The sequence below is a fragment of the Cygnus atratus genome, chromosome 11 (genome assembly GCF_013377495.2).
Source record: "Cygnus atratus isolate AKBS03 ecotype Queensland, Australia chromosome 11, CAtr_DNAZoo_HiC_assembly, whole genome shotgun sequence".
Classification (NCBI taxonomy): Eukaryota; Metazoa; Chordata; class Aves; order Anseriformes; family Anatidae; genus Cygnus; species Cygnus atratus.
In genome coordinates, this window is record NC_066372.1 from 13,800,022 (window position 1) to 13,826,524 (window position 26,503).

General features: G+C 51.7%; 2 protein-coding genes across 6 annotated transcripts in view; both read right to left on the reverse strand.

Annotated features, from left to right (window-relative positions):
- ABHD2 (abhydrolase domain containing 2, acylglycerol lipase) overlaps positions 1-13,997 on the reverse strand; it is a 40,056-nt gene extending 26,059 nt beyond the window's left edge. Inside the window, exons 1-5 of one of the 4 annotated variants that reach the window (XM_050713015.1) lie at positions 13,888-13,997; positions 13,374-13,486; positions 9,144-9,195; positions 3,839-3,925; positions 2,804-3,004 (exon numbers count right to left, since the gene is read on the reverse strand). In XM_050713015.1, the coding sequence (XP_050568972.1) occupies positions 2,804-2,997 (194 nt within the window). In that variant the 5' untranslated portion in view covers positions 2,998-3,004; positions 3,839-3,925; positions 9,144-9,195; positions 13,374-13,486; positions 13,888-13,997. Of the gene's footprint in view, positions 1-2,803; positions 3,005-3,838; positions 3,926-9,143; positions 9,196-9,539; positions 10,094-13,373; positions 13,487-13,583 lie in introns of those variants that run through there. The other 3 variants (XM_035554904.2, XM_035554905.2, XM_050713016.1) reach the window with 3 other exon arrangements.
- A 1,191-nt stretch (positions 13,998-15,188) lies between these two features.
- Positions 15,189-18,386, reverse strand: LOC118251977 (uncharacterized). 2 transcript variants are annotated; one of them, XR_004780002.2, is made up of 3 exons: positions 16,771-18,386; positions 15,824-15,978; positions 15,189-15,735 (listed from the first exon to the last, which is right to left on the reverse strand). XR_004780002.2 is itself a non-coding variant. In XM_035554723.2 (2 exons), exon 1 carries the CDS (start codon positions 17,155-17,157, stop codon positions 16,234-16,236), a length of 924 nt encoding a protein of 307 aa, XP_035410616.1. In that variant the 5' UTR covers positions 17,158-18,386; the 3' UTR covers positions 15,189-15,735; positions 15,824-16,233. The 2 variants fall into 2 exon arrangements, 1 of the variants encoding a protein (XP_035410616.1); XM_035554723.2 differs by having other exon boundaries at positions 15,824-18,386.
- Between the last annotated feature and the right edge of the window lie 8,117 nt (positions 18,387-26,503).

The following is a 26,503-nucleotide window of genomic DNA, read 5'->3' on the forward strand; positions in this document are numbered from 1 at the left end:
CCTCCTGTACCAATCTGAAAGACAGAAAGAGTAGGCCTATCCACTGGTGCTCTGAGTGCTTGAGGGTACCAGTAGCTGAACTGATGTGCAAGAGGTTTCTAGCAAGAAGCAGATCTTAGAATAAAAAAGGGGTTGATTACACTACTCCACTTGGTGAGCAAAAGTACAGAGCTGGACACAGGTTAAGGAAGGGAAACAGAGGAGAATTCCTTCTGATCCAGGAAAAAACTCTTTTGTTTACCAGTGTTTGATAGATATGCAGAAAGCCCCCAGCAGTTCAGAGAACTGTAAAAAGCAGTACTAACATCTGCAAGTACAAGGTACCTGGCACACAGCCACCTCGGGCAGTTTTACTATCCAAAGCTCTTACATTATTCATCCACCATCACTTGGCTTACTGAATGATGCTCTGTTTACAACTTATCGAGTAAGTCCATAGGTAAGGATGATGCCACGAAGGGGAAATACAATACAAGTGTCTTCCAGTTATTTTTAATAGCTGCACAGATAGAATAATTTTTGCTTATTTCTTTCTACCTGACACCCTGTTTGTGATACCTTCACTCCTTCCTCTCTTGAGCATACGGGCACTGAACGCACCACATCTGAAAGACAGTTTCCATCCGCGCAGAAGAATCAGTGGGAGATCTTACAACAAACCCAGCACTGATCTAACAGAAGCGATTGCTGGGCTACTTATTTTGCTTTCATGGTAGAATTTGTAAAGAGCTGCTTAATCAGCTTTCCTAACACTCTGAATAATTAGCAAGCAATCAAAGCCTTACAAGATTTTTCAGTGGAATATAGCACGAGATGTCTCCACATAGCTCTTCCTAATTAGTACTACAAACCATTTCATGCATAATTGCAGGAATTTAAATACATTTGTTCCCCATTAGTCTCCAGGTGACTTTGATGCATAAAGACAGGACTTCTTTGATATTTCAATATTTGCATTTAAAAAAAGTCTGCGATAACCTCAACAGAATAGCAAAGTCTCAAACATTTTACAACTGAGTTCTCCTTCCAGAAAGCCCTTTCAATCACCAACAGCATTGCATCCCCCTCTGCTTGAACAGAGCTATACAGGTTAGCAAGACTGAACGACTACTTGACATACTTTATTCTAATTGTTTGTTCCTGGGGTGGTACAAGCCTTTCCTGCAACATTCTGCCCAAGAACCAGGTGTTGGAAATCACAGCTACAGTATTCAGAGGAGCTGGCAAGTGTGAGCTCCGAGTTGATCCAGAGAAAACAAACAACGCGAGGGTGCACACAATGAACACAACGCTAGGGCTCTGCAAGAAGCTCTTCACGCCTGTAACTAATACACAACAGATGTACTACAATGTTTAGACATGTTCTGCATTTTCACTCCTTTGGGAATGCTTTGTTCTTCAACTGCGTGGAAGTCCGAAACGTGGCTCTAATATGGTACTGCTTAGGAGCTCGTGCCATGGGAACGGCGCTGGAATAGCAGTAACACAGACTCTGAAATACTCTACAACAAGCACATCCATCTAAGTTTCTAAGGATTACCCTGTTATTAATACATCTTCAAGACCGGCAATCAGCACAGCTTAATGCTTGCTCTTTCAGTGACTAGGGCCACATCCATCCAGAGTGCCAGCTCTTAAATGACAAGTGTCTAAAATGGACTAAGGAGGTTCTAGCAACTTGACATTTTCTAGGGAAGCAACTGCTTTGCAGTTATGGTACTAGAAATAATATTCACCTTCAATGCTCAGCTTCAGACATACGTTACTATCAAACTCAGTGCATCAGGGAATACCCTTTGGGCTCCAATTTAAAACAGATAACACTTTGTTCTCTCTAGGAGTTTACAAACCCTAGGGTCTAAGATCATAACGCTTTATGTAACCAAGGTACCTAACAGCACTGCTAAAAGACTCATCTTCCCTGAAATAACTATCTTTAAGTCAGAGTGACTTCAGCAATCCAAAAGAAAGGTCCATCTGGCAGCACTTAGCACTTATTAAATAATTGATGCATTTAGGGCTTTTAAAAAGGACTTGCAAGTTTTCAGGGTGACTGCAGTGTCAAAGCCCTTGGCCCTCTACAGCTACATGAAGTTGTAGTAAATGCTTCATATTATTGGTGAAGGTAAGGGCAACTGCACTGGTTCTGGAGGTCCTAGATAGGGAAGCTGAAGATCAATCTGCTCAGATACACAGTTGATATAATCTCAAATTGAGGGCGAATTCAACAGGATTTTCTTAGAGCTGTCCAGTATGCTGTTACTTTATTAAACTAGTTATGATGATGTGCTTTACCCAGTAATAGATTTCATTAGCCTTCAATCAATTTAAGGCACTTCAGATAGAAGTAGGCACTTTAAAACTAAGAGCCATCCCCATTTTCATTACAAGCACATGGCCACGCTACGAAAATATTTCCTTCCTGCAAGCCCTGATAGATTTCTTCTCTACTAGAGAGCAGAGTACATGAACAGGAACAAGTGCTGATTGCATCCATCCCTCAGCCGTTTCCGCAGATGGCAGGCTGTACACTGCAGTACCTGCATACAGATCCTATACAGAGGGACACAGACATGTTTTTCCATACATTTGTGGAAAGCCCCAGACAACAAGGGTCGGTCTTAACCCAGCTACCTGGAACACTAACAGTAATGAAGTGCTGCACTTAGGACATTTATTTCTTCAAGAGAATACCCTGCCATTCATTAGTATCCACAATTAAGAAATACACTAGGCAGAAAGATGCCTAAGCGCAGCTCTTCTCCGCACAACACAGGACAACATGGAAAAAGCTCCTACTTACTCTTTGGTCAGAAGCGGGCAGGATTTGAGTAGGAAGCGGGACAAAGCAGAGTCCTGGTAAATGAGTTCAGGAGGGGCAGTTGGGCTTTTCAAATTCAAGCAGCGAACAATAACATAGAGAACAGCAGCGACTGCAGCAAGCTTCACCCCATCAAACACTGCTGGCAGCTCAGGGGTTTCCAGCATCACACTCATGTTGAACCTGGAGATAAAGAGCAATATTAAAGCCTTCTACAATATACTGTTGGATACGAATATCACTTGCCATGTTGAAGACAAAACTGTGCTAACCACCTTAATTTGTCAGTTAAATCCTAGTACATCAGCTCAGTCTAGCAACTTGGAAGATGAAAGGAAACTTATTTTGTACTGCTCTAAACACCCTGACCACCAAAAGGAACGGAAACTGGATGACCTGTTGGAAAGGAGATTTACTCCTAATCAGTGCTGGACTAGGACTGTAACAGTATCTCAGGTGTCAAAGCCTGCAGACTGCAGCCAGTCAATGCTTTCGGGATCTTGGCCAAGACTACCTAGCTCAAATAGAAGCTGAGTGAAAAGCCAGACTATAAAGGGATATTGGCAGCTTGGGATGGATGCTTCTTCCCAGATGTACAAGCCAGGCTTGAAAAGGAGAACTTAAAAGAACTACTGCGGTAGGTCCTTAGCTATACTGGTATTAACTCCCACATGTGTTTAAGGTGGTCACTGCATATATATCACTGAGTTCAGCATTTAATTCACTGTTGTTCCACAGTTAAAGGAGGACTAGATTAAAATCTGGCCCTTCAAGGGCTTCGGAGTAAAGGAAGCGGGGAAAGGGTGGGAGGGAGAGTTAAAAAGAAATGCAATATAACAATATCCTTCCAGTTTGAAATCAAATTCTTGAACTGAGCCAGCTGCTTTTGAACATATGGTTCAAATAACTGGATGCAGTTATTACAGAGATATTTCATCTGTATTGAAGGGACGCTTTTTTTTCCCTCTGCCACATGGGTAATGCAAGTAAGATAGCAACTGACATGTAAAGTCTTACCAATATCACTTTTTCTTCAAACAAGGAATAATAGCCAGTCCTCTGCTGAATTTTCACTGTCTGGATCCACGTGCTAGCCGAGCTATCCTGCAAAGGGAGGTAAAGCAAATCGATTGTTACTGATAAGGCTGCATCTCTTGGCTGCAAGGGAAGAACACAAATTTATACAGCGGTCCCATCACAGACTTTGCAATTGATTTGTGTGTTCAGTCATAGCCACTTCAACTCTGACCCATCTGCATTGCAAACCTCTTGTCTGCGGAGTTTCCAGACTAGCTCAGTTGCCTACAGCATACTAATTCCTCTGCAGCATGAGGATATCTTCACGAGGAGAGACAAAACAGCAATGAAAAATAAAGCGACTCAGATGGTTATGAACTTGCAGAAGACCACACAGTCACCATCTCTGCAAAGATGGTGATGGTGACACTCTCCTTAGTTCCAACAGCGGCCCAAATCTCTGCACCTTTAGAAGACTAGAGGAAACACAGCACCGTTCCTCTCAACCTTTTGTAGTACCTACACAATTACTGAAGTGCAAAGCCAGGCGGAAAGAAGTTTCCTGCTACTTTCAGGCAGACTTAGCAAGGCAGCCTCCTGCAGACAAGTTTACAAACAGCCTCTGTCTGTTCCCACACTTGCTTTTTGAGGAGTTAGAACATATCACACATACCACACTTCAACAAGAAGGTGAGAGCCACCGGGAGGCTGAGACACAGCCACCTAATTAACACTGCTGCACATGCACAAGGCTCGCTGCAGAAATTTGACAATACCAGTAAAAGAGAGTGCTGCCAGCCTGTGACTGCAAAGCAGAAGCGATATGTACAGTTAGAACTGGATTCCTTACAGACACAATAAACCGATATGGAATTGGAACCTCCAAGATAAAGCTCCAGAACTGTCTGCTCCTCCTGACTTGGAAAACATGCCAACAGGACAGGCCGTACTGAAGCCTTACTCTTCTTCCTATCAGGATGACAAAAATCTCAGGAGTACTTGCTGTACTCAGTGCAGCTACACCAAAAGCCCTCGTAAGAAAACAAGTCTGACATCAGCTATTGATCAGCAGCACGCCAGAGAGCCACAAGCTTCTGCCACCACAGCCATCTGTGCTGCAAGAGAACACAGGGCGAGCACTGCAGAGACATTGAATGTTGGACAGTTCTGAAGCTTTGGTTTTCCAGTCCCAAGCTTCATAGGAGAGGGGAGAAAAGAGTAGGCTATTAAAAACCACTTTCCTTCTCATCAGAAGATCATGTGAGTCCAAGTATAATGTTCTGCTGGCTTCTTCTCTTCACTGTTTTATTCAGAAAAGTAACAGAGACACCAAGACAAACTTAACCTAAGACCTTCCTGCCACATGGATCTCAGGCCAGTTTGCTGCTTACAGCTTTCAATCATTAGTGAAGTTGTTAAAAATAAAACTGGGCACAATTAGTCATTAGCGTTTTGTACTAGTGACTCAGTGTAACTCACCCAACTAGCTTGCATCTCCCTGAGTCTCCTCTCCCAGACTTCAGATTACAGACACCACCTTAAGGTACTGCTGTATTCAGTTTTTGCCTGTTGCTACCTTTTAAAAGCATACCAGCCTGGAGTTGCTTAGAGGAAAACCAGCTGGTTGGTAGGCAGGGTTATCCTTGTCACTTACACACAAATATTCTTCCCTTTCAGAGTCTGAAGCCACATTCACCGAACATGTTCTAAGCAGACGCAGACACCTCAGACACGTGCTAAACGGTGACGTGTTTGCCAGGATCTTTACCCACAGGCTCAGATCGGCATGTACGAGCAACACGGAGACAGATGGCTGGCTGCGCAGATCAATTTCTGCGATGAAACTAGTCTGAGAAGCCCAGGCTGGTAAGCTCGGTGCCCCTGAGCCCACCTGCAGCACTTAGGGCACTTCCTCGAGGCTCTGGTATTGCTGAAGACCTACCTAGGCCTGTCTCAGCCATGGCAGATGTGCAGGAACTGAGCCAGAGTACTCAGGCTCTAAAAATTTAAAGGTTTAGCTTACTGAAATGGATTTGAGAGCTCTCTCTGCCTCTAATCACGCAGGACAAATGTCTCTATTTACGAGCAGGGATGAGGTCACCTTGCTTTGGTTTTGGTAAACCCTTTTTGCATTGACCCAATGAACTTGCGGGTTTACGAAAAAGTACAGATAACTACAGCGTTGAGCCAGTCAAATTTTAATCTTGAATCTCCTCTAAATGGGTCAGCACTAATACAAGCAAACAGACATTTGCCCTTTTCTGTATACACAACATGGGATTCGCTTCTAGCAAGCTAGCCAAAATTAGCGAGGGACAATAAGTGCATTGCTGGAAGCAATCAAACCTGCCTTCTCAACCACCACGGGGTTTGAGAGCCACGAGGAGGAACACCAGGAAGCCAAAGCTCTCAGGGCCAAGGATGTTATTTTTTGATGAACCTTAAGTATACAATTCCTTTTTTTTTTTTTTATTTATAAATCACTTAAAGGCATGACACCCCTAATGAGCTACAGCTCTTTAATCAGTATACTTAAGTCCTGTTTGTGACTTAGGACTAACTTTAAAAATCCATCGTTGGAAGCAAGTGCTAGATTTGTGAAGTCTTTTTATTTGCTCTTTCATCACAGAATAAAGAGTTTTAATCCAAGCAGGAGATAATTATTCTAGCACTACTGTTAACAGAGTGCATCTCACTTGTTACCAGTATGAGGAGGGAAAAAAATCAGCAACATCTCGCTTTCCACATAGAAAAGGAAGTACCAAGAAGCTACAGCAAACTCCTTACGTATGCCTTCAAAGATGCTGGGTTTTGGGAAAGCCACCACCCAGGTATTTACTTGCATACTCAGCGAAGTCATGCCTGACAACGAATTGGACTTGCACACGTTTGTGTCCCAGCTTCCCTGGGGAGAGGAGACTCTTGCAGGGACAGAGGTCGCTTCACTCCCATGACTCAAGGAGGCCCAAACAGGATTTGGTAGCCACCGAGCTCTGCAGCTCCTCCACCCAGGCCAAAGCTGCTCCCAGCCCTGCGTGCAGGAGAGCCACAGGCACGAAGGGAAGCCACTCCCAGAGGGGCCTGCCCTCAGGGCCTTTCTATGAGGAACTGGAAGCCTGGCACCCATTTTACCAAAGCATTAGAAACACCTTGGGCTGAAGCGAAGACGCATCTGGATGGAAGCGTCCACAGACCAAACAAGGGGCAAGCTCGTTACTTACTGTACCAGTAAGTTATTTTATACTCAGTTACATTTACAGAAGGATCTTGGAGGAATCCAGTTTCCAGGAAGGACAGCTGATACAAAACCCTCAGAGATACCCTCTAACCATCTGCGTTCGAGCTTACTAGCGCTTACAGAGCTCAGCTGACAGAACACTGAAGCATGTCTGGTAAAGATGGAAAGCATTAAAAAAAAAACTTTGCCTTTTTTTTGTTTTTAGAGCTTCTATCAAAAATCACAATGCCCTTTCTTCCCCACTACGATTCAAAGAGCCAAAGAGGCTGTGTCTAAATGAATTAAGCAGGCAGACCTTGTTAACTAACTTATCAGGCATTTCTTGGACTACTTTAATTTGGTTTTGGTGCTTGCACAGGGAAGAAAATTCTGAAAGCAAGTCTACTAGCCAAGGGAAGCAAAACACTCTCCTTTACAAAGTTGTGCCTAGAAAGATTCATATCAGAAGTAAGGTTTATTGCTGTTTTTTTTTTTTTTCCCCCCTGAAGGGAGAAGGAAGGCTACTTCACTGAAGTTCTTTAGGAAATGTTTCCAGGAAATCAGTAAGTCAAAGCCCACACGATACACCGCACAACCAGAGGTTACAGGCCTGTTGATATCACGCAGGATACCTAGGCCTGCATTAGGGAGAAGGGAACTTCACTATGGAAAGGGTGGGAACTCAGGGCACTACAAAGAAAGCCAAGCTTTACGTCAGAGGATTACTTGAAACTCACTCCAGGAAGCATACAGAAGCGTGTCAGTGTGCTGTGCTTTCAGCCAGATGTTTAAATGCAGAGGGAGATGTTTAGAGACCATCCAGATGGAAACGTACGTAGGGAAAGAGCTTGAAGCACTGTTTCTTGACAAGAACAACTGCGGGATTAAGGTTTTGTAAAGCACTGGAGGACAGCCTGAGGTCACAGCAGCTACCCGAGTACAGGAATTTGAAAGGCGAACAATGAAAGAGCTTTAAGCATTATTGCGCAGCCCAGTATCCTGTCTTCTACTGAGCACCTTTTATAGAAAAGGTGCTCATTTTTTCAGCAAAAAGCATTAAGCCTAGATTGCTACTTTCAGCTCTCCAAAGAACTACACAAATACAAATATTTTAGGGCCACACCAGTACTAACCCCATCATTTTAGGGGCACAAAGCAAGGCGTGACACCGCAGAACCTCCTGGTATCTGCAGGGGTGGCTTAGAAGACAACACATCAGAACCACTGAGATCATCGTGATGTGCTCCTCAGTACTTCTGGCCATTTACAGGAGCCAACTGAGCTTCAGACCTCGAATCACAGAGGGACTAATTAAGCATTAGCTGAGCACTTGGAGCACTTTAAGCACTTAGGTTTTCAGGAGATGTGACCAAGAGGGAGAAAGTCACCAGACCATCAGGAGTCTGGCAAAGCCCACTGTGGTTTTGTCATCAGACAAGTTTTTATCTCCAAACACATGGGGCACACTGACATGTCCCATCGCCGGGATGCTTGCTTACTAGAACATTGTTCAGACAGCACACAGGTCCTCAGTGCAAATCCCTCTGCCTTGTGCCAAAGCCAGCTCCCAGGCCAGGATTTGGCTGGCTGGTGAGTGTACAAAGCAGCAGGTACTGTTTACACCCTGTTCCAACAAGAATTTGTTGGCTGCTGTCTTCACGGGAATTTGACCTTTTCACCAGATACAATATTTGGCTCATGCACTAAATCTAGAGGTACTGTGAGGCTACAGGGACAAAGTTCATAGCATGAAGCACCATCAGTGCAGCCAGAAAGACAGCTGCCTTTAACTGAAGCTTTTATTTATTTATTTTTTGACTCTGAAAAATCCAGCACCTGCAGAGAAGAAGCCAAGCCCCTCGGAAGGCTGGGTGTACGTGCCAAGGCAGCTCGCTTGAGAAAGCGCCTGAAAATAATTCCACAGCCCACAGGGCCAAAGGCTCCGGAGCTCCTTCACTTCCCCAAGAAGGCTAATTTACAGTCAAATGAGCCTTCAATTTCACTTCCTTCCGATTGCCAGGAACTGCTTTTGTTTCTTCAGCTGATCAGAAGGGTTCTACTGCATGACAGGCAGCTTCTGCATCTTACCTCAGAAGAAAGGTGGCACATATTGGAGGCTGCACAGTAAACTAGCTGGATCCTGTTTGTCATAGATGAATCGAAAAAACTTCATTAGCTTTTATTACACACACCTGATATACAAGATTAAACTCAGACAAGACCATTAATGCTCTGATGACACCATAGAAATCAATTAATTGCATCTTATCTTAAGAGAAAAGCTTATGTTATTAAACAAACATAACTCATTGCTTACTGCAGAGACTTAGGACTTTGTCACACCCTAACTACTGCCTCGTCAAGCAGCAGGGGTTCAGCTCTTTGTAGAAGAGGTCAAGCTTACTTTTAGGTACTGTGGGAGGGGAAAAAAAATACTGGCTAACACCCTTCTGTGGTCTGACAGCATTAGCAGGTGTCACTTACCTACCACATCGCCTGGGGTCAGTGGGAAGCCTTAAGCTCAAGAGAAGTTGAATAACGTTGCAGAGAACCTGATGATCCCCACTCAGCGAGAGGAATACTACCAACATCAAGCCACAAACAGTTACAAGAGCTGCTATGAACTGCATTAGACTGAAGAGCCCCAGAGGAGTCGGCTCTGTTCCTTCACTGCGGTTTGAAACGCAGCATCACACCGTCAAAGCCTCGTTTGTCCTCAGACTCGTTCCCTCTGTCCCCACACTGTCAGAGCTCGAAGAGCAGCCTGAAGTCCACGCACATCCCAGCTGTTCCTCGCCCTGCTGCAGGGAGCACAGCTGCACACGCAGAGCCTGTTCCACACCACTTTAGCTGCGCAGCAGGGAACACCATCCATCAGCAAAGCACGAGTCAAGCCAGCCAACAGTGCTCAATCTGGTCTAATCCTGAAGCAGTCAGAAAACACCTCTACCTGAGCAGAAACAAAGCTGAGCTGCCACTTCGCTCTGAAGTCCTCAGACAGCCTGCCTGTTTCCCCCCCAGCTGAGCAGCTCTGCTCCACGGCAGCACAGAAGATTTGCAGAGTCATTCACGCTGAGGCTGCCCACGACAGACAGAAGGCTGATTCGCATCACTGCATTCAAAAATTAAACAACAAAGCTCCAGGGTAAAAGAACCGAATACAAGGAGGCAGGACCTGACCAACACATACTTACCCCTACTGAAAAATAACGCAGCTTTTATCAGGATGTTGATTAAAGCAAGCAGGTTTTGGAGCATTAGAGCAGTCACCAGCAACTCACACCTTGGAGAGCTCGACTGCCCTCCGTCCTGCTGAGCGTGAATGGGAATTTAGGGAGATTACAACCACACTTCTTAGGGATTCTCTCTCTACCTCTTACAAGGACATTCGCTTTGTGCATCTGCTCCTTCTGGTACAAGCCTTCCACATTCACATATGCCCAGCCCACACTGTACAGAACAGGGTGTTCCAGTTAAGGGACAGCCAGATTTGAATGCCCTCGGTGTAGTCTTTCTGGAACCTGCATCCTGATGCAAAGGCATCTTTGGAAGATGTAAATAAGTTTAGAAGCTCGGAGAGAAGCAGGGTGAATGGGTGAGCAGCAAAACCCTTGCTAGCAGCCAGCCACTTGCCCCAGCTGGCCCTTTCTGCAGGGAGCCCACATCACACCAAGCACTCGGTGCCCTGAAAGCACAATTTTATACCAAATATCTGAGCAACAAGTACAACAGGAGTTTCAGAAGGGTTTGGTGTTTGCAGGAGCTCACTCCATACTGACAAAGTTGCCATTGTTGTTTATTCTTGTCGGACTGAATCTATGACAACGAGAAACTCAAATATTTCTCAACAGTAAAACAGGTCTCCAGAGCTAGGCAGCTGCACTTCCTGGTGAATCTAGGGATATGGATGAAGACATCTGCATGTTGTAAAGCGCGACGCTTCTTCCACTGCCCTTACCTCTAACAGAGCACAGGCAAAGATGTTTCAAGCAGGTGGTTTGTACAAAACTGCTCTGTGGAGCAATTTTGATTATTGCTGCCCAATGTTGGATGAGCAAAGCTGGCAGCCAGACAGTTATTTTATTATCAAGTCAACTGACAGAGCTGGAGAAAAGAGAAGCCTCAGGGCACACAAGGCTTCCTAGAGCTGAAAGAGGCTGTGATGACTGCCTGGCTAGGTTAGCAGCATTACCAGACGACAGGTATGTTGGCAGTCTGACCTTCTTATGGAGAAGACGGTCCTGCCTGCCCCTTGCACATTGAAATGAAGTAAACTGCTTGGTAACGAAGCCAATCGAGTCTTAAATTTAATGTCTGAAAAGTCAGACGAGTTTTATCAGTTTGTTCTTTGAACTGCTTATAAGCTTAATCTTCAAGAGCCATTTAGGATGAAGAAGTGCAAATATTTGTAGAGAAGTTCATTTGCCATATATAGAAACAGTTGATCTATAGCACACATCACAAATAGCTGCTCAGAGCTGTACTCTAACACACCATGGAGCGAGATCTTCCAGAGAAGCTCAGCAAATATAGATGCAGACTCCAACACGCTACCAGAACTTTGAAGATTTAGGCTTTTGCTGGGAAGTCCAAACCACCAGCTTCAGAGCACTGGGAGCCATTCCCAGCAAGCAGAAAAGCCAGCTTGCTTTTCCCGTGGTAGGGTAGACGACTGAGCACTTGGCCATTTCTAATCCGCTAATGGCAGCATTAGTCTAGACATGTTGCAAACAAGGATCAGAGAGGTGAAGTGTATCATTAAATATTAAATTGCTAACTCACAGCACAATCACGAGAAGGCACGAGAAGCCAGAACTTTCAATAATGCCAGCTAAGCTATGGATCTGGTTTGTACCTGCCAATTTTATCTGGTTTTAATGCAGCTCCCTTCTGCACCCAACTCATCACCACACAGTGGCTTGTGTGGTGTTTGACGTGCTTCCCAAAGCCTGAACAAATAAGATCTGCTAGGTCTAGGTAGTGTCAGCACCATTCAGCTGGGACTACAGACACTAAAGACCTCAGCATGCAACCCCCTACTACAGACTTTGCTAAATCCTGTTGTTTGTTAACTTAATCCAAGTTCCAGCACTGCCAGGGCTGGCAGCACGAAGGATGAAGAGGTAGGCGAGAGCAAAAAAGACAAGTAAAAGGACAAAGTGAATCCAGCAGCACCAATGTTTCCATTATCAGGTGAGGTCAGACTACAGAATGATTGAATCATTGCTCTAAAGCCACCATTTTCTATGGTGCATCAAAAGACAGCTATAAATGCGGTTGAAACTTTGTGTTTGGACAACCTCTCTGTGTGCCTGTCAAAGACAAATGTTGTTGTTTTGCCATCTTTCCTTCTCTACACCACAGCCCAGGACAGTGACCATTTCACTGTGTTAATCTCTGGGTTTTCACATGAGAAGTTTAATAATGCAGCTTTATGAAACGCTGAAAGCTTAAGCTGCTATTTATTCACTGAAGGGAAAACAGCTTTTACAAGAGGAGTAGAACAAATCGGTTTTTAGTTTAACTTCTTCAGAAATGCTTTTGCAAGATGGAAAGCGTTACCCCCAACCTCCACAGCTCTCTGGAGGTCAGAGAGGGAAGAGATTCCACCCCTAGAAAAGACAGAATCCAGCAGAATCCGAGGTCAGCCTCGTGCCCTATTCAGCTAGTTCACTCAGGAACATTGAGGAGCTGCCAACGCAAAAGCTGAAAAATGACTGTTTTTAAGAGTAAGACAGGAGAACCCAAATGTTACCTCTCAGTTCTTTAATATCCTTCTTGTTCTTGCTCTAAGGAAGGCTGCGTACCCACTGATCCAAGAAGAGATGATAACTTACTCAAGCTGCTCCTGTGACACAAGACCTGAACAAGCATCTCAGAAAAGAGAAGTAGGTGACCCAGCAAGGGGACCAATCGAACAAAGGCGATGTCAGTAACAAAACTCCCCACTCAGGCACAGGAAATAAACATTATGGAAGAAGGTGTGAAACCGAGATATTAAGAATGCAAACAACCCAACGCTGCGTTCTAGGAACACGGTATCAGCGAGGACTGGAACATACCAACCCAAGCAGTACTACAGACACGGCTCAACACGATAACCATTGATAAACGAGGCACGTAAACCACCATGAACCCACTGTGCCAGCGAGCTGATTAATAACCCACAAACATTTATTACATTAGGAGGCACTGATGATGTGGAAGCAAACAGCAACCTGCAAGGGGCAGAGAGGAATCTTTGGAACTTACCACAGCAGGGACAAGCGTAAAGCACGGGCGAGAGGGAGCTGATGGATGGTTTTGGAAGAGACCCACCTGAGAGCGCAATGACGGGATGCGAGCCTTCCAAGGAGATCCTTCCAATGACGGTGTGATCCTTCCGAGGAGGAGATCCTTCCGAGGAGGGGACGAGATCCTTCCAAGGACAGCTGTAGGCGTAAAGCCACCGGTAACAGAGACCCCTTAAAAACTTACTGTATGGGGTGAGGGCTGTCCCCAGGCGCAGCATACCAGCTATACACGTACCATACCCACTACAGGGCCACCTGCCCGCCCCGTAGCCGCACAAGCCACCCGAGACGCCCCTAAATTCATGAGGGGAACCCGGCAGAGCCCCCAGGACGCCGAGCAGGCTGCGCAGCGAGCACCAGCAGGAGGAAACGGCCGCTTATTACAAACCGCAGCGCCGCGAAGCCTCCCCCCCAGGCCTGGCGGACCTTTAAACCCCTCCCGGGACCGAAACCGGGAGGCCCCCGGTCGGAGCAGCCCCCCCCGGGTCCCGTCACGGTGCCGGGACCCAGCTCCGGCCCCGCCACCGCCAACCCCTCACCTGCGGGCCCTGCCGCCTCCGCCGCCGCTCCCGCCCGTCTGCGGCCGCCCCGCCGCCCGCGGCCCCTTAGCAGCCGCCCTCGTCCCCCCATTGGCAGCGCCGCCCCGCCGCTCGCGCGCCCATTGGTGCCGGAGGAGGGTAGGGGGCGGGAGCTGGAGCGGCTCGGTTGCCATTGGGTGGTTGAGGAGCGGAGGGGCGGGGACCTGCGGGTTCATTGGTGCGGAGGGCGGTCAGTCCGGCCGTGATTGGCGTCCGGGGGAGGGGCGGGGTTGGGGGTGGCTGTGGGGAGCCGCCGCCATGACAGAGAGGGGCCGGGCTGGGGGTGGCCGCGGGGCGAGGCGGCTGCCGGGGCTGAGGCGTTTTGTTCGCCGCCGGCCGATCTCTGCCGCCGGGGCCCGAACCCCGGCTGTGGGGAGGGCAGCCCAGGGAGCCGGGGCACGCCCGGCCCTCGGTGGCCCCAGGGCTGGGCTCTGCTGAGGGAGCGGAGCAGCTCCAGTGGGGCGTGAGGTGGTGGTGTGCAATAAAGGTTGTTCCTGCGTGAAGTGCTGGCGGTGTAGGGCTGCCTGGCGATTAAAAATGGTTGCTTAGGGTTCATCATGTAATCATTGGGATTGGAAAAGCCCTCCAAGGTCATCTGGTCCAACCATCCCCCTGCCACCACTGTCACTAAGCCATGTCCCCAAGCACCACGTCCAACCTCTCCTTGAACACCCCCAGGGACGGTGACACCACCGCCTCCCTGGGCATCCCGTCCCAATGCCTGACTGCTCTTTCTGAGAAGAAATGTCTCAGAATTTCCAACCGGAACCTCCCCTGGCACAACTTGAGGCCATTCCCTCTAGTCCCATTGCTACTTATCTGCGAGAAGAGCCCAACCCCAGCTCCCCACACCTTCCTTTCAGGTGGTTATAGCGAGAATGATGTGCTCCATTTTGGACTTCCAAAATGGTGGCTGCGGCTTCACCAGGACAGTGCATGGCCAGGGGCCCACCTTGGCATGACCAATGTGACCCTGAGGGGCGAGGAGGGCTCCTGGCCGCTCAGAGACACTGGGGAGCCATTTGGCTGCCTCCCGCAGGACGGGTGGCATGGCTCGCTGACTGCAAAATCCTCCCATCCAAAAACAGCCTGCGGGTCTAGGCACAGAAAGAAAACAAATAATAACGAAAGAAATGTCTGCAATGCGATGTTTATCAACTTGCTCCTCTCAGAGTGTCCCAAAAGGGCAACGTGTTACAGTCCTAGTAACATCAGCTGTTCCTAGCTATGTTTTTTGGTCACTTTATGTAACTGGGTGGAAAAATCCCTTCCCTGATTTCAGTCATCTTGTCTCCTCTGTTTACCGGGAGTTGGAGCTTCCTACGTCGAGAAAGCTTTCAGGGCGCAAGTCACATTTTCCAGAGAGTTGTGTATCTGGAGAGATGAGTAACTGCCGTGCACTGAGTCACCGCGAAGGAGGGAGCTCGGGGAAGGGCAGCACGGGAACTGCTGAGCCGAAAAAGGTGGAAGAGGTACAGCAGCAGCGCCTCAGTGCCTCTTCTCCTCGCTATAGGAGCGATCCCGCACCTTGCGGTCAAGCAGGAGCCGAACTCCTTATCTTCAGCCTTTAACAAACCTGGTAAAAATGCCCAGGGTGCGTGGTGGTTATTAAACACGGCGTTAACGTGGCTGGGCTGAGGTCTGCTGAGCTATGCCTGTGATCAAGCCGCAAGACAGGCTTATTAGATAAACTTCCGGTATCAGCCTCTTAACCAAGTATTTGAAGAATGTGTTTGGGTTTGATTACACGCAATTGCAGTCCGATTGATTCCAGTTATACCTTGTCTGCTCACAGTGGGCCCAGGTGAACTGCAGGAAAATAAGCGGTGAAGCAGTGCTGAGCCTCCAGGCAAGGCTTTTACCATAGCGTCTTGAGGCTGTTGGGGATTTCTCTTACCTGGCTATTAGCAGGGAGCTTTCTTCAGCACACTGCCACAAAGCACAGCAAAGCAAACTCTTATCTGCCCGCTTGCTGAGAAGGAGAAGTAAAACATATGGCAGCCTTTTATACAGGGGTGCTCAGACCTGTCAGTGAGGAGCGAGACCTGAGAACTGGGGGAGAAAAAACATTGAATAGCTGGCAGCACAAATTCTGCGGCAGGGGGAGCCGAACTGCTGAGCTGTCTGGTTATGGCAAGGAGAAGGGATGGGGTGGAAAAGGTGCTGCATCTCCAGGCGGGAAAGGAGGAACCTGGTGCAGGTCAGCTGGAGAACATCGGGGGGGTTCAGCTCTACCTCCTGGTGCAGGAGTTGAGGTGGCAGGGAGGAAGCAGGCGTGTTTGTGAGTGCAAGCCCGGCTGCAGGATATTAAAACAGCCTCTGGGTTGCGGCTTGCGAAGGAAGCTGCCCTCCCTCTGAGCATGTGGGGAGCTGCTGCTGCTGCAGCCGAAGCCCCGCGATGCTCAGCACGGTGCGGCTGGCTGCTGTGGGAGCAGTGGTGTGCGCAGGATGTGGCCCGCAGCCAGGAGGCTGTGTCACTCGCAGCGCACAGCTCATGCTGGGGAAATGCCATCCGAGCAGGAGCCTAAACCGTCCCGTAACGGCAGGGTGCTGGGAAGAGCCGAGCTCCGTTTCCAGCCTGCCTGCCTCATAGGGAGCCATTTGGCAGCTCCAGCCCAGCAGGCCCTCGTGTGATGTTCCTGCCCTGCAGTGGGATGAGGGTGTCCAGCAACACCCAAATGCTTTGGAGACAGGAGGATTCCTCTGATTAGTGTGGGTACTGCAAAGGAAGCCAGATGTATGTGCTGGGAACTGTAGGCCCAGGAAGAATAGAGCTTTGCCTAGTGCATTGGGCAGGCACTTAGCCCTGTACACCAAGGCCAAGGAAAAGCACTGTAATTTTACCTCTAAAAACCCAGCAATTGGGAAGGCATCAGGCAGAGAGAACTTGGTGCAGTGCAAGGCCGGGCTGAGACATGCCGTGCAACGCCTTGGTGACAGTGACGTTTTATTCTTCGCATCCCTCTCTCTTTTGCTCGTTGCTGCCGTAAAGAACCGACTCTCTTTCTGCTTCATTTCCGTTGGCCCAGCTTTTCTCCTGGTCAGCAAACTCACCGTGCACCGGTACACTGAAGAACACCCGGGGACTTTGCACCTCTTAGGAAACCTTTTTGCTGGAGGAAACATCGGGGTGTTGATCTCCGCCAGTGCAGCAGGAGCAAGAGAGAAAACATCTCTTATGACAGGGTTTGATTGCCAGCTGAAAGTAAGCAAAGTGCCTGTCAGGGACATGTGAGCACAGAAAAGCTTTACAGATGGAAATAAAGGCAATGATTTTTCCTCTCTGCCTTCCCTGCAGCGCCTGTGAGGTACAGGCTCGCCGGCTGCAGCACTCAGCTGTTTGAGAGCCTGTTGGATCTGGATGCACAGTGCTCTTTGGACTCTTATGTGTTTTCTGAAAATGGTGTCTAAAAGCGTAATGGGCACTTTGCAGATCTCTAAATAGACTGGCCTTCTGTCCTGAGGAGCTGACAACGTAAAGAGACAAATGCCAGGGATGGGAGAAGGGCTGCATCACACAAGCCAGCCGTGGAGGTGGCACGTGGCCCACCTGCTCAGTATTTTTCCATCACATTCTCATTCGGTTGCTCATTGCCAACTTCCAGCTCTGTCGCCCTCCTCAAAAGCTTCTGCTCTGGGTTTATTTAGCACACTATTTATTTCCTAATTATAGAACTTGGTGACTAACCTCTGCCTTACCGGGTTACTGCTGTCCACCCTTTCGTCCCCTGCAGACCAGAGGTCCCTGGTCCCTTCCTGTGGCTGAAGGCATGTCCTCTGCTGCCCAGCGCTAGCAACTTTCTGACTCTTTTTTTTCTGGTTTTCTGCCAAACCAAGAGGGCTCTGCCTGCTATCACAGGGACCGGTCATTTCAGAGCAGATAGGCTGCTGCGTTCCCAAATTGTTTAGGCCAAAAGAGAAATGCCACTGAGCTGAGCGCTTTACCAGGCTGTGCTCAGCCGGTTCTGTCCACAGATTCCTGATAGCCAGCTCACTGCTTTTACCCCGTGTCCAGCCACAGCTGCTGGCTGGGGGAAGAGGCTTTGGGAACCAAACTCCTGGGTGCTGGGTGCTGGGGGAGGACGGGGTCTGCCTCCTGCTTCTGGGTGCTCCGTGGCACTCAGACATTGCCTGCTTCCCCAAGCAGCCCCAGCCTGGCAGGGGAAGGATCCTTCAGTATCTCCCTCAGCTGGATCCGTGCCACAACACTCCCGAATTTTCCAGGGAGCCTGGCGAGGTGAAATCCCCGTCAATGCGCCTGAAGCTGCCAGGCTGAGCAGACCTGTTCCCAACAGGAGCCACCTACGATACCGCTTTTTGTTTGCTGGGAGCCATTTCTGCCCCTTTGTCCCAAATTTTGGTGAATTGAGACACAGCTGCAGGCACAAAGAGGAGTGTCGGTGTGCAGGGGAGGCAGCGCGTGAGCAGCGGGTATGGGGCAGGCAGATCAAGCTGGGAAGGGAGCTGTCGGAGGAGAGCAGGAGGGAACAAATGAACGCAGCACAGCCAGGGAGACGTATGAGCTGCTCCTGGAGCATTCCCAAGATGTCACACCGAATAAAGGAAGCTGTTTGTCTTCGGCTTAATTCCGAGTGGTCTGCCTGACATTTGCCATTATGCCGTGTTCCTGAGGTTGGAGTTCGGAAAGGCTATGATTATCCAGCCTCAGGAAGCCAGCCAGGGAGAATGCTAGAGCCACGCTTTTTTTTTTTTTTTTCAGTGCCTGCTTGTGAAATCCTTTCCCTGGAGAAGTTGCGATAGAAGTAGTGGTGAATGAGTTTGCAATCCTGCAAACTGAGGAGCTCGGTGAACCGAACGGTGGGATTATCCGTCCCCTACAAAAACCTGAACTTTAGTAGTGCTTGAGGGGTGGGCGAGAGCCTCTTCCTAGAGAGCAGTATTTATGGAAATGAGGCGAGCGGAGGTGGAAGCGCTGCCTCGTGCCAAAATAGTGGGGCTGGGGCTGGGCTGGGAGGTGGGGAGCACAGACTGCGTTTGGAGGAGGGTGGGGACAAAGAGTGAGGTTGCAGTTGTGATTCGGGGGAAAGGGTGGTGGTGTTGGGGTGCAAAGAGCCAGAGCTTTGTTGCATGGAGGTGTAGAAAGGAAGGGGGTGTGAGGGGGGAGGTGGGTGGTAGGTGGGAGTGGTGGGGAGCAAGGGAGGAATGGGTTGGGGGTTAGGAGGCAGCGGGGAGCTGTGGGATGGCTGAGATGAAGGACCATCCCCATCTGCCCCTTCCCCTGCAGTCCCAGACATGTGGGGTCTGCTGCCACATCCGAGCAGAGCTGGGGGGGACCACCCCGGTCCATGCCCACAGACCCAGCTTGGCTGTGTGGGAGCCGCACAGCCCCTCTGGAAACCTTGCCTGTACCACCGCCGAGTTAAATTAAAGCAAGGGCTGGAGGAAATAAACAGCGCTGCTGACACCGTAATGATTCCTTCACGGGCTGGCACCACCTCTGCTCCCCCTGGGCTCCCCCTCGCAAAGCCTTTCAGCCCTGGCATCGGCTTTACCACACAGTGGCTCAGCACGGAGCAGCTCCAGCTTTAAGATCCCGACCCACGAAATTCCCCTGAAATCCACCCTCTGCACAACTGCTGATCGTGCCGTGAGGGCGTTGTGCTGGCGGCACACAGGGCTGGACGTGTTGGGACACACAGGAGGACGCCTGGCTGAACGCGTGCTGGTGCTGGAGGTCCTCCCTGGGACCAGCAAAGAGCTGCGGCCCCAGCGGAGGCTAGAGGGTGCTGTGCTGCAGGGAATGGGTGGCCTCCTCCCTCCCCGCTCAGCATCCTTCCTAAGGCAGGTACAAATCTGCTGTCTTTGAGGTGAGATGGAGAACAAGGTGCCGGCTGCAGTCACCAACAGCCCCAAAGGCTTTTTCAGCCTACAACACCAGCCCCGTCTAGCTGACTGTTTACCCCCCAGAAGATGATGCTGTGTGGCTTTCCTCGGGACAGGGCTTTGTGGTTTCAGGGCCGTGGGATGCAGCAAGGGGAATTCTTGCTGCGCTGTGCTCCAGGGATGTGGCCTGCGGGCAGCTGCTGTTTGCATTTCGGGGGCTGCCGACTGCTGGTCTTTTTGTGCTGTCGTGCAGACGGGGCAGCGCAGGAGGGTTAGGCTGGGAGATGGGAAAGCAGAAGAGGACGTTGGAGAACAGATAAAGTATTAAAAAGGATGCATGGAAAAGCAAAAAGGAGGGGATAGAGACAGGAGCGGGGGAAAGGAGTGAGAAAATGGGGAGCAAATTAGAAGATGAAGCTGAGAATGGAAAAAAAGAAAAAGAAAAAAAAGAATAGAAGAAGAAGAAAGAAAACAGGATGTGAAACCGGCGCAGAGGATTGCATCCACTCCTGTGTCCACCGAAGGGCTGCGGACGTGCTTGGCAATGAGACGGGAGATTTCTTTGGGAGAAAACTGAAGGACCTCTCCCCCTGCACACCCGGGTCTCTCAGCAGCCGAGGCTGGGAGCCCTCGGCTGGTGGGGCAGGAGCGGCTCCTGCTCGCCCAGCCGAGGTGGGGCTGATCTTGGAGCCCAGCAAAGCGCAGAGCGGATGAGAGGCGAGGGCGGCACGTTCGCCGGGGCCGTGTTTGCGCAGCGGCTGGCAGGCAGCTGCAAGACCGGGCAGAACCGTGACACGCTCCCAGACGAGCTGCTCCCCGCATCCACGGCTGCTCCCTGCAAAAAGCCTGCCGGCTAACCGCAGGCAGCCCGGCGAACGCGCCTCCTGCGTGGGGCTGCACGTGCCCCTCAAAACACAGCCCCGCCGCCCCCACGCTGGGGCTGTGGGGTCACTGTCCTCATGGCTGCTCTGTCTGCCCGCCCGCAGCAGGCGCGGCAGCGCGCAGACACAGCCAGGTGGAGGTGTCCTCGCACGGCCGGCTCTCGCAGAAGATAATCTATGGAAAAGGAGACGCGGATATGACAAAGGAGAAGGGAGACCGCAAAGGAACCCCATCTCCCAGCAACCCTAAAGGGATCGCACCTACCGCAGGGTCACGGGCAGGTCCTGGGGTTCCTGCTGGGGACTCGGCCCTGGAGCCGAGGCCGTTCCACTCCTCCAGCAGCCGCCGGGAGCACGCGGGGTGCATGGGATGTGCGGGCAGCATCGAGTGGCTCGCGGGGCACGATGGCAAGGCGGCAGGAGGGAACCGTACAGCGAAAATGCCTGGAGGGGGGTTGATGGCGGAAGGCAAACTGGTTAACACCTCGGGCAGAAACACGCTGAAACGTTTCTCAGGATGTTATGACACCTCTTGTCACTGCGGCATGGGGAGCAAGGGACGGTTCAGTGGGGACAGAAGCTGCCAGGGACAGGCAGCCTGTTAATAATGGGTTCTTTTTTCAGTTGTTTCCCTCCTCCGTTCTCCCAGAGCAGTCCAGGTCTGAGATCACTCTGGTGCCAGCAGGGGCCAAGGTAGAGGCATGGGACACACGGGGAGCAGCTGTGCAGGTGCTGGAGCACTGCCCGGTGTCACAGCTGCCACCACCACAGGTGTCACCGCTCCCCGAGCCCTGGTAAAGGCTCTGGCAGGGGCTGGACGAGGTCAGTGGTGCGGTGGCAGTTCCCACAGAGAAGGAGGGATGATTGCAGAGGGTGCGTGGGGCATGACTAACAGGCTGGGTGTCTTAAAAATATATTAGTGTAAAGCTCTGGGCAGGAAGAGAGAAACGCCTTCCTGCCTGGGAGACTTTACGAGGGTCTGGTACAAAGCTGAGCTCTAGGAAATGTTCTTTGGAGGAGCTTTTTGAAGCAGCCAGGGAATGGGTGTGCACCCCGGCCTCTCAGGACACTTGTTCCTGCTGAGGAGGCTGTCAGTGCTCAAAGACATGTGTTTGCTACTCAAAACTGTACGGAGGTGCCTGGTGGGCTGTGCCTCAGGTGCGTGCTGACCCCGGGGATGGCTGTGGGTATCCGCCGCAGAGGGTCTGGACACCTGGACCAAGCAGCAGCCCGGGTCAGCGCTCACACGTGGCTTTCCTGGAGGACACACGTCTGGCCCGGAGTTTGTTTTCGTTTCCCTTTGAAAAGAGGAGGAGCTGTGGGAGAGGAGGAATGGAGCGGCCGAGCTGGCTCTGCTGGACGCAGACCTTGGTGCCAAGCTCCCGCTGCGCTTTCTGCTGCGGCCCCAGAGGCTGCAGTCCACGAGGCCGGGCCTCTGGAGCTCCCCACCGGCACAGAGGTCCTCCAGGAGTCCTGGCACGGGGACACGGGTGGCTCCTGGTGGCCTCTGAGGGCCGCTTTGGGCTGCAGGCCCCGTGTTTGGGGCGTGAGGCAGGGATCTGTGCTCTCCTGCTGCCACGGCCGTGGATGCGGCTGCTGAAACGCAGCCCCAAAAGCCCCACACGTGCCTCTCCTCAGGAAAGAACAAAGCCCGGAGCTGTGGCAAATCTCACCCTGCCCGGCTCTGGGGGGGATCAGAGCGAGTGGGAGGCACGGGCAGGGGGCGAGGCGGAGCCCCCACCTCTTAATTATGCCCCGAGATAGGAGATCAAAGGCAGCTTCATGAAGGAACGAGGCCCAGGCCCGGGCAGAGCCTCTCCCCGCACGGCTGGGCGGGCGGCAGGGAGCGGGGAGCGTGCCCTGATGAGCACAGCGCTGCTCAACCAGCCGGTAGGGCAGGTTGGGGCTCCCTGCACACGTTGGGGCTCATTATTGCCGGTACATATTCATACGGCATTAGTGCTCTGAGGCCCGGGGTGCTGGGTCAGGCTGGAAGCTGCTCTCGGGCCCCAGTCCCGCAGGAAGGGAGGAAGGCCCTGAGGAGGCGTGCGCTGGGAGCACGTGCACCAAACCGATGGCTTTGAGCAAGGAGAGGGCCTGGGCCAGCAGGCGGGGCTGTCCCTTGCCACAAAAACCTCGGTTATCACGGGAACGGGGACGATAAGCTTATCAGGCACACAATTTAGAGTTTCATGTCAAGGCAGGCGCTCGGCGGGAGCTGCAGGGGAAGAGCGACTAGGCACGGCTTATCTGCCTCCGGCATCTGCTCGCGCTGGGGCCTGTTGGGGTCACTCGCGCCGCTGGTCGATGCGCGGTTTCGATCACGCGTTGCGGCACAGCACCATCGGTTCTGGCACGGCCCGGGTGCCTCTGCCCCTCGGGCACGGAGCGGGCATGCAGGGCTGGGATGTGCCTTTGGGATGGGGCAAATAATTGAGCCCTGTCCTCGCCCCCGGCCCCTCCAGCCCTCGGTTTCCCATCTGGAGATGAAGGAACACCTTTTCTGTCGGAGACACAGCATGCCTAAATCCTCAAGAACTGCAAAGCACTCGAATTCGGAGAAGGGGTTATATAAAGGTGCTTATATTAAGCACCTTACACGGACACACCGGCTCTAATCTGGATCTAATCTTGTTTATCGAGGTTAGAGCAGAGTTAAACTGGCTGGGATCTCATCTGAGCTCTGACACGATCAGCAGTGGGAGCTGAGCAAAACTGAGGGGGGGGGGGTGCTGCCCTTTGCCTCCTTCCTTTTAATTCACGAGGTTTTTCGTACCCCAAAGGGAACTTGTGAAGAGCTCTCCATGCCCCAAGGATATTCAGTGTCCAGGTTTCTTCAGATAGTCCTGAAATTCCTGGTACCTAAGCGTTAGCATCACTGTAAAGCCTGATTTACAGAAACCACTGACCTTTTCGTGGAAAGGGCAGAGGATTTGGAAAGCTTTTCTTCTTCTAGAAAATAAACAGAGGAGTCGAGCCAGAAGCAAGGATTGGCCTGGCTGAGGATGTTCGGCAGCCATCGGAAACCATGAGCTGGCACCCAGACGGGAGCTGACGACGTCGGGGCAGACGGGGCTGCAGGAGGCTCGAGATGCTGGCAGCGAGCGCCGGGTTATCCTGGTTAGCAGGATTAGGATTAGGGCTGGGGCTTAATCCCCTGAGGTGGCGCTGCAGATTGCTTGTCCCTGCTGCTCGGAGAGACAGAAATGTGGCAAGGTAGAGGCTTCATCCCACGGGGCAGGAAAGCTTCCCAGGACCCGTGCTGTGGCCTGAGCCACAACTTTGTACGGAGCTGCTCTAGGAAAGGGATGAGCTCGGTGCTGGGGTGAGGGAGGAAAACCACATCAGGAATCCCTCCGGGGTGTAACGCTGCCCTGCTCCCCAGATAAACCTAAGCCATCGAACTGCTTTATGGAGGGATTGCTGAAACAATAGGGGTGTCCACCCACACGAAGAGGGGAGTCAGAGGGGAGTGCCTGTGCCCGGGGGTGGCAAGGAGGAGTGCGAAACCCCAGTGATAACAGCGCGACCCCTGCAAACGTATCGGCCCTCAGCCGAAACCCGCGGGGTTTATGGCCCGGGAGCTGGCTGGGCGCTTGAGCAAGGGGAAGGCCGGGGATTGTTAAGGGGAAACAACTTTGTATGAGCTTGGAAATAAAGAGGATTGCACCACAGGAACACGCAGCCCCATCACGTATGTTTCTCTTTCTCACCCCCCCGCTGGGGCCCAGGGCATCGGCTATCTGCTCGGCTCAGAAAGAGTTACAGCGCTGCTCGGCTTGGAAGGTCTCCACGCGGAAGAAACCAAACCCAGTGGTAAATCCTGCTATAACAAGGCCTAAATAGTCCCTCCAGAAGGCAGTGAAATTATGCCTGACCTTCGACCTACCAAACCCTTTCAAGTAGAGCCATCCCTTGCGAAAACTTGGCGGCTGCGCGCAGCTGGGGCGTGGTGTGCGCGTGGGGGGCTCTCTGTGCTCCTCAACGCTTCCCTGGGCTTCACAGGTTGCTTCTCTCTCTTTTGACAGCCAGTTCATCCCTCTTCCAGCCAGGATCTTCCAGCACGGCACCTTTCCAGCCCCAGGTGCCCCCCTACCCTCTCTGGGATCCCTCGTCCCCCCGCAGGTCCCCCTTCGAGGAGCCCCTGGTGCTGCCAGGACGGGGGGTCCTGCGGAGAGCAGAGCTCCGGCTGCCTCCCCCGTCTCCGTTTTTAATATCCTTTCCCATGCGTGTCAGTAGGGACAGCGGCATTTATGCCCCAGGGGACAGAAGGAAAACATTCCGCTTTCTGTTTTTAGAAAGGCTGCTGATTTTTCTGGAGCTCCTTCTGGGACACATCCAGGCGGTTGCCCCTCAAAAGGCAAAACAAACACCCTTGGCCTAGTTGCCTGCGTACGGGCCTGGGAATCTTGCCCCGTGCTCCCCTTCCGACCTTGTTTCCCGCTGAACACAATAGCAGTAATTACCCTGAGGCTGAAGGGTTATTCGAAAGCAAGCTCAGTGTCTTGTCCACTCTCTCCTTTCCAGCTGCTGTTTCTCCCTTCGCTGAGCAAAACGTTCGCTGGTGTTTCCATCAATAACTGATGGAAATTCCACCGCCGAGCTTGGCCGTGACATACGTGCGTGCTCCCTGCCTTCCTCACGCCCTGGTGCTCCGGGGATACGTTCAAGGGGTTTATTTATGAGGGTGGGCAAGCTCCCTTTGCGTGGGGCACCGCTTGGCTGCACCTCACAGGAGGCACAGGCTGCGTCCAAGGGACGAGGCGGCTGGATGCTGGAGCAGGGATGGAAAATGAGGTGGAACGGCTGATCAAAGTGCACGGCACGTGGCCAGGCTGCTGAGCTCGCTGCCGGCTGAGCTTGCCATGTTGCCAGGGCCAGAAATGGAGCAAGACTCGGGAAGAGTCAACATGTAACGGTGGGCAGCAGCAGGACTATCTGCAGCAGATTAGCTAATGCTAAAACAGAGGGTTTTGCAAGAAGAGATAAGGTCAACTTCATGTTTAGGGGGGATAGGAGGAGATTTCCAGCGCGGAGGCAAATGATCCTGCATACTTTTACTGTGTGGTTTCCTGTACCCTCTTCAGAAGCGTTTGCTGCTGAATATGAATTCAGCCTGAGCGTGCTTTAGCCTGACAGTTTCTGCCTTCCCGGGCAGAACTCCCCACGTGGCACCAGCTCTGGAGAGCACGGCTGGGCTTTTCCAGCACGGCCTCCCCTGGGGTCTGGGCTGGACAACGCTCAAAGAGGGTCTTGTTCGTGGCTGAGCCAACAGACGTGTGGTGCTGGGCTCTGGGGCTGTCCCCGGCCTGGCTGCAGGCTGCTCCGGAGGAAATTGGGCTCCTTGGGCTGATCTGTGCGCGGTGGTGTGGGATGCGCCCTGAGCTCCAAAGCGCCCTGCAGGAACACAGGGGAAGCCCACCCAGGGAGAGAAAATGCACCCCGAGCACGCACCCTGTGTGCTGAGCGTGCTCCCCGTGCACTCTGAGTGTGCATCCATGCACCCTGCGTGCGCCCTGTGCACTTTGAGCGTGCCCCCCAGGCACTCTGAGCGTGCACCCTGCGCACTGAGTGTGCACCCGGTGCACTCTGAGCGTGCATCTGTGCACCCTGAGCGCGCACCCCGTGCACCCTGAGCGCGCACCCCACGCACCACCAGCACGCACCCACAGCCCCGGAGCGCGCACCCCACGCGCCCCAAGCGCGCTCCCCGAGCTCATTAGCGCCTCGCTCGGCGCTTACTAATTAACCACCTCTACCTTTGAAGCCCGACCCACGGGGCAGCGGCGGCAGGGCTGCGGGGGGCCGTGCCGGGCCGGGCCGGTCCCACCCCGGGGGCGGGCGGCGGAGCA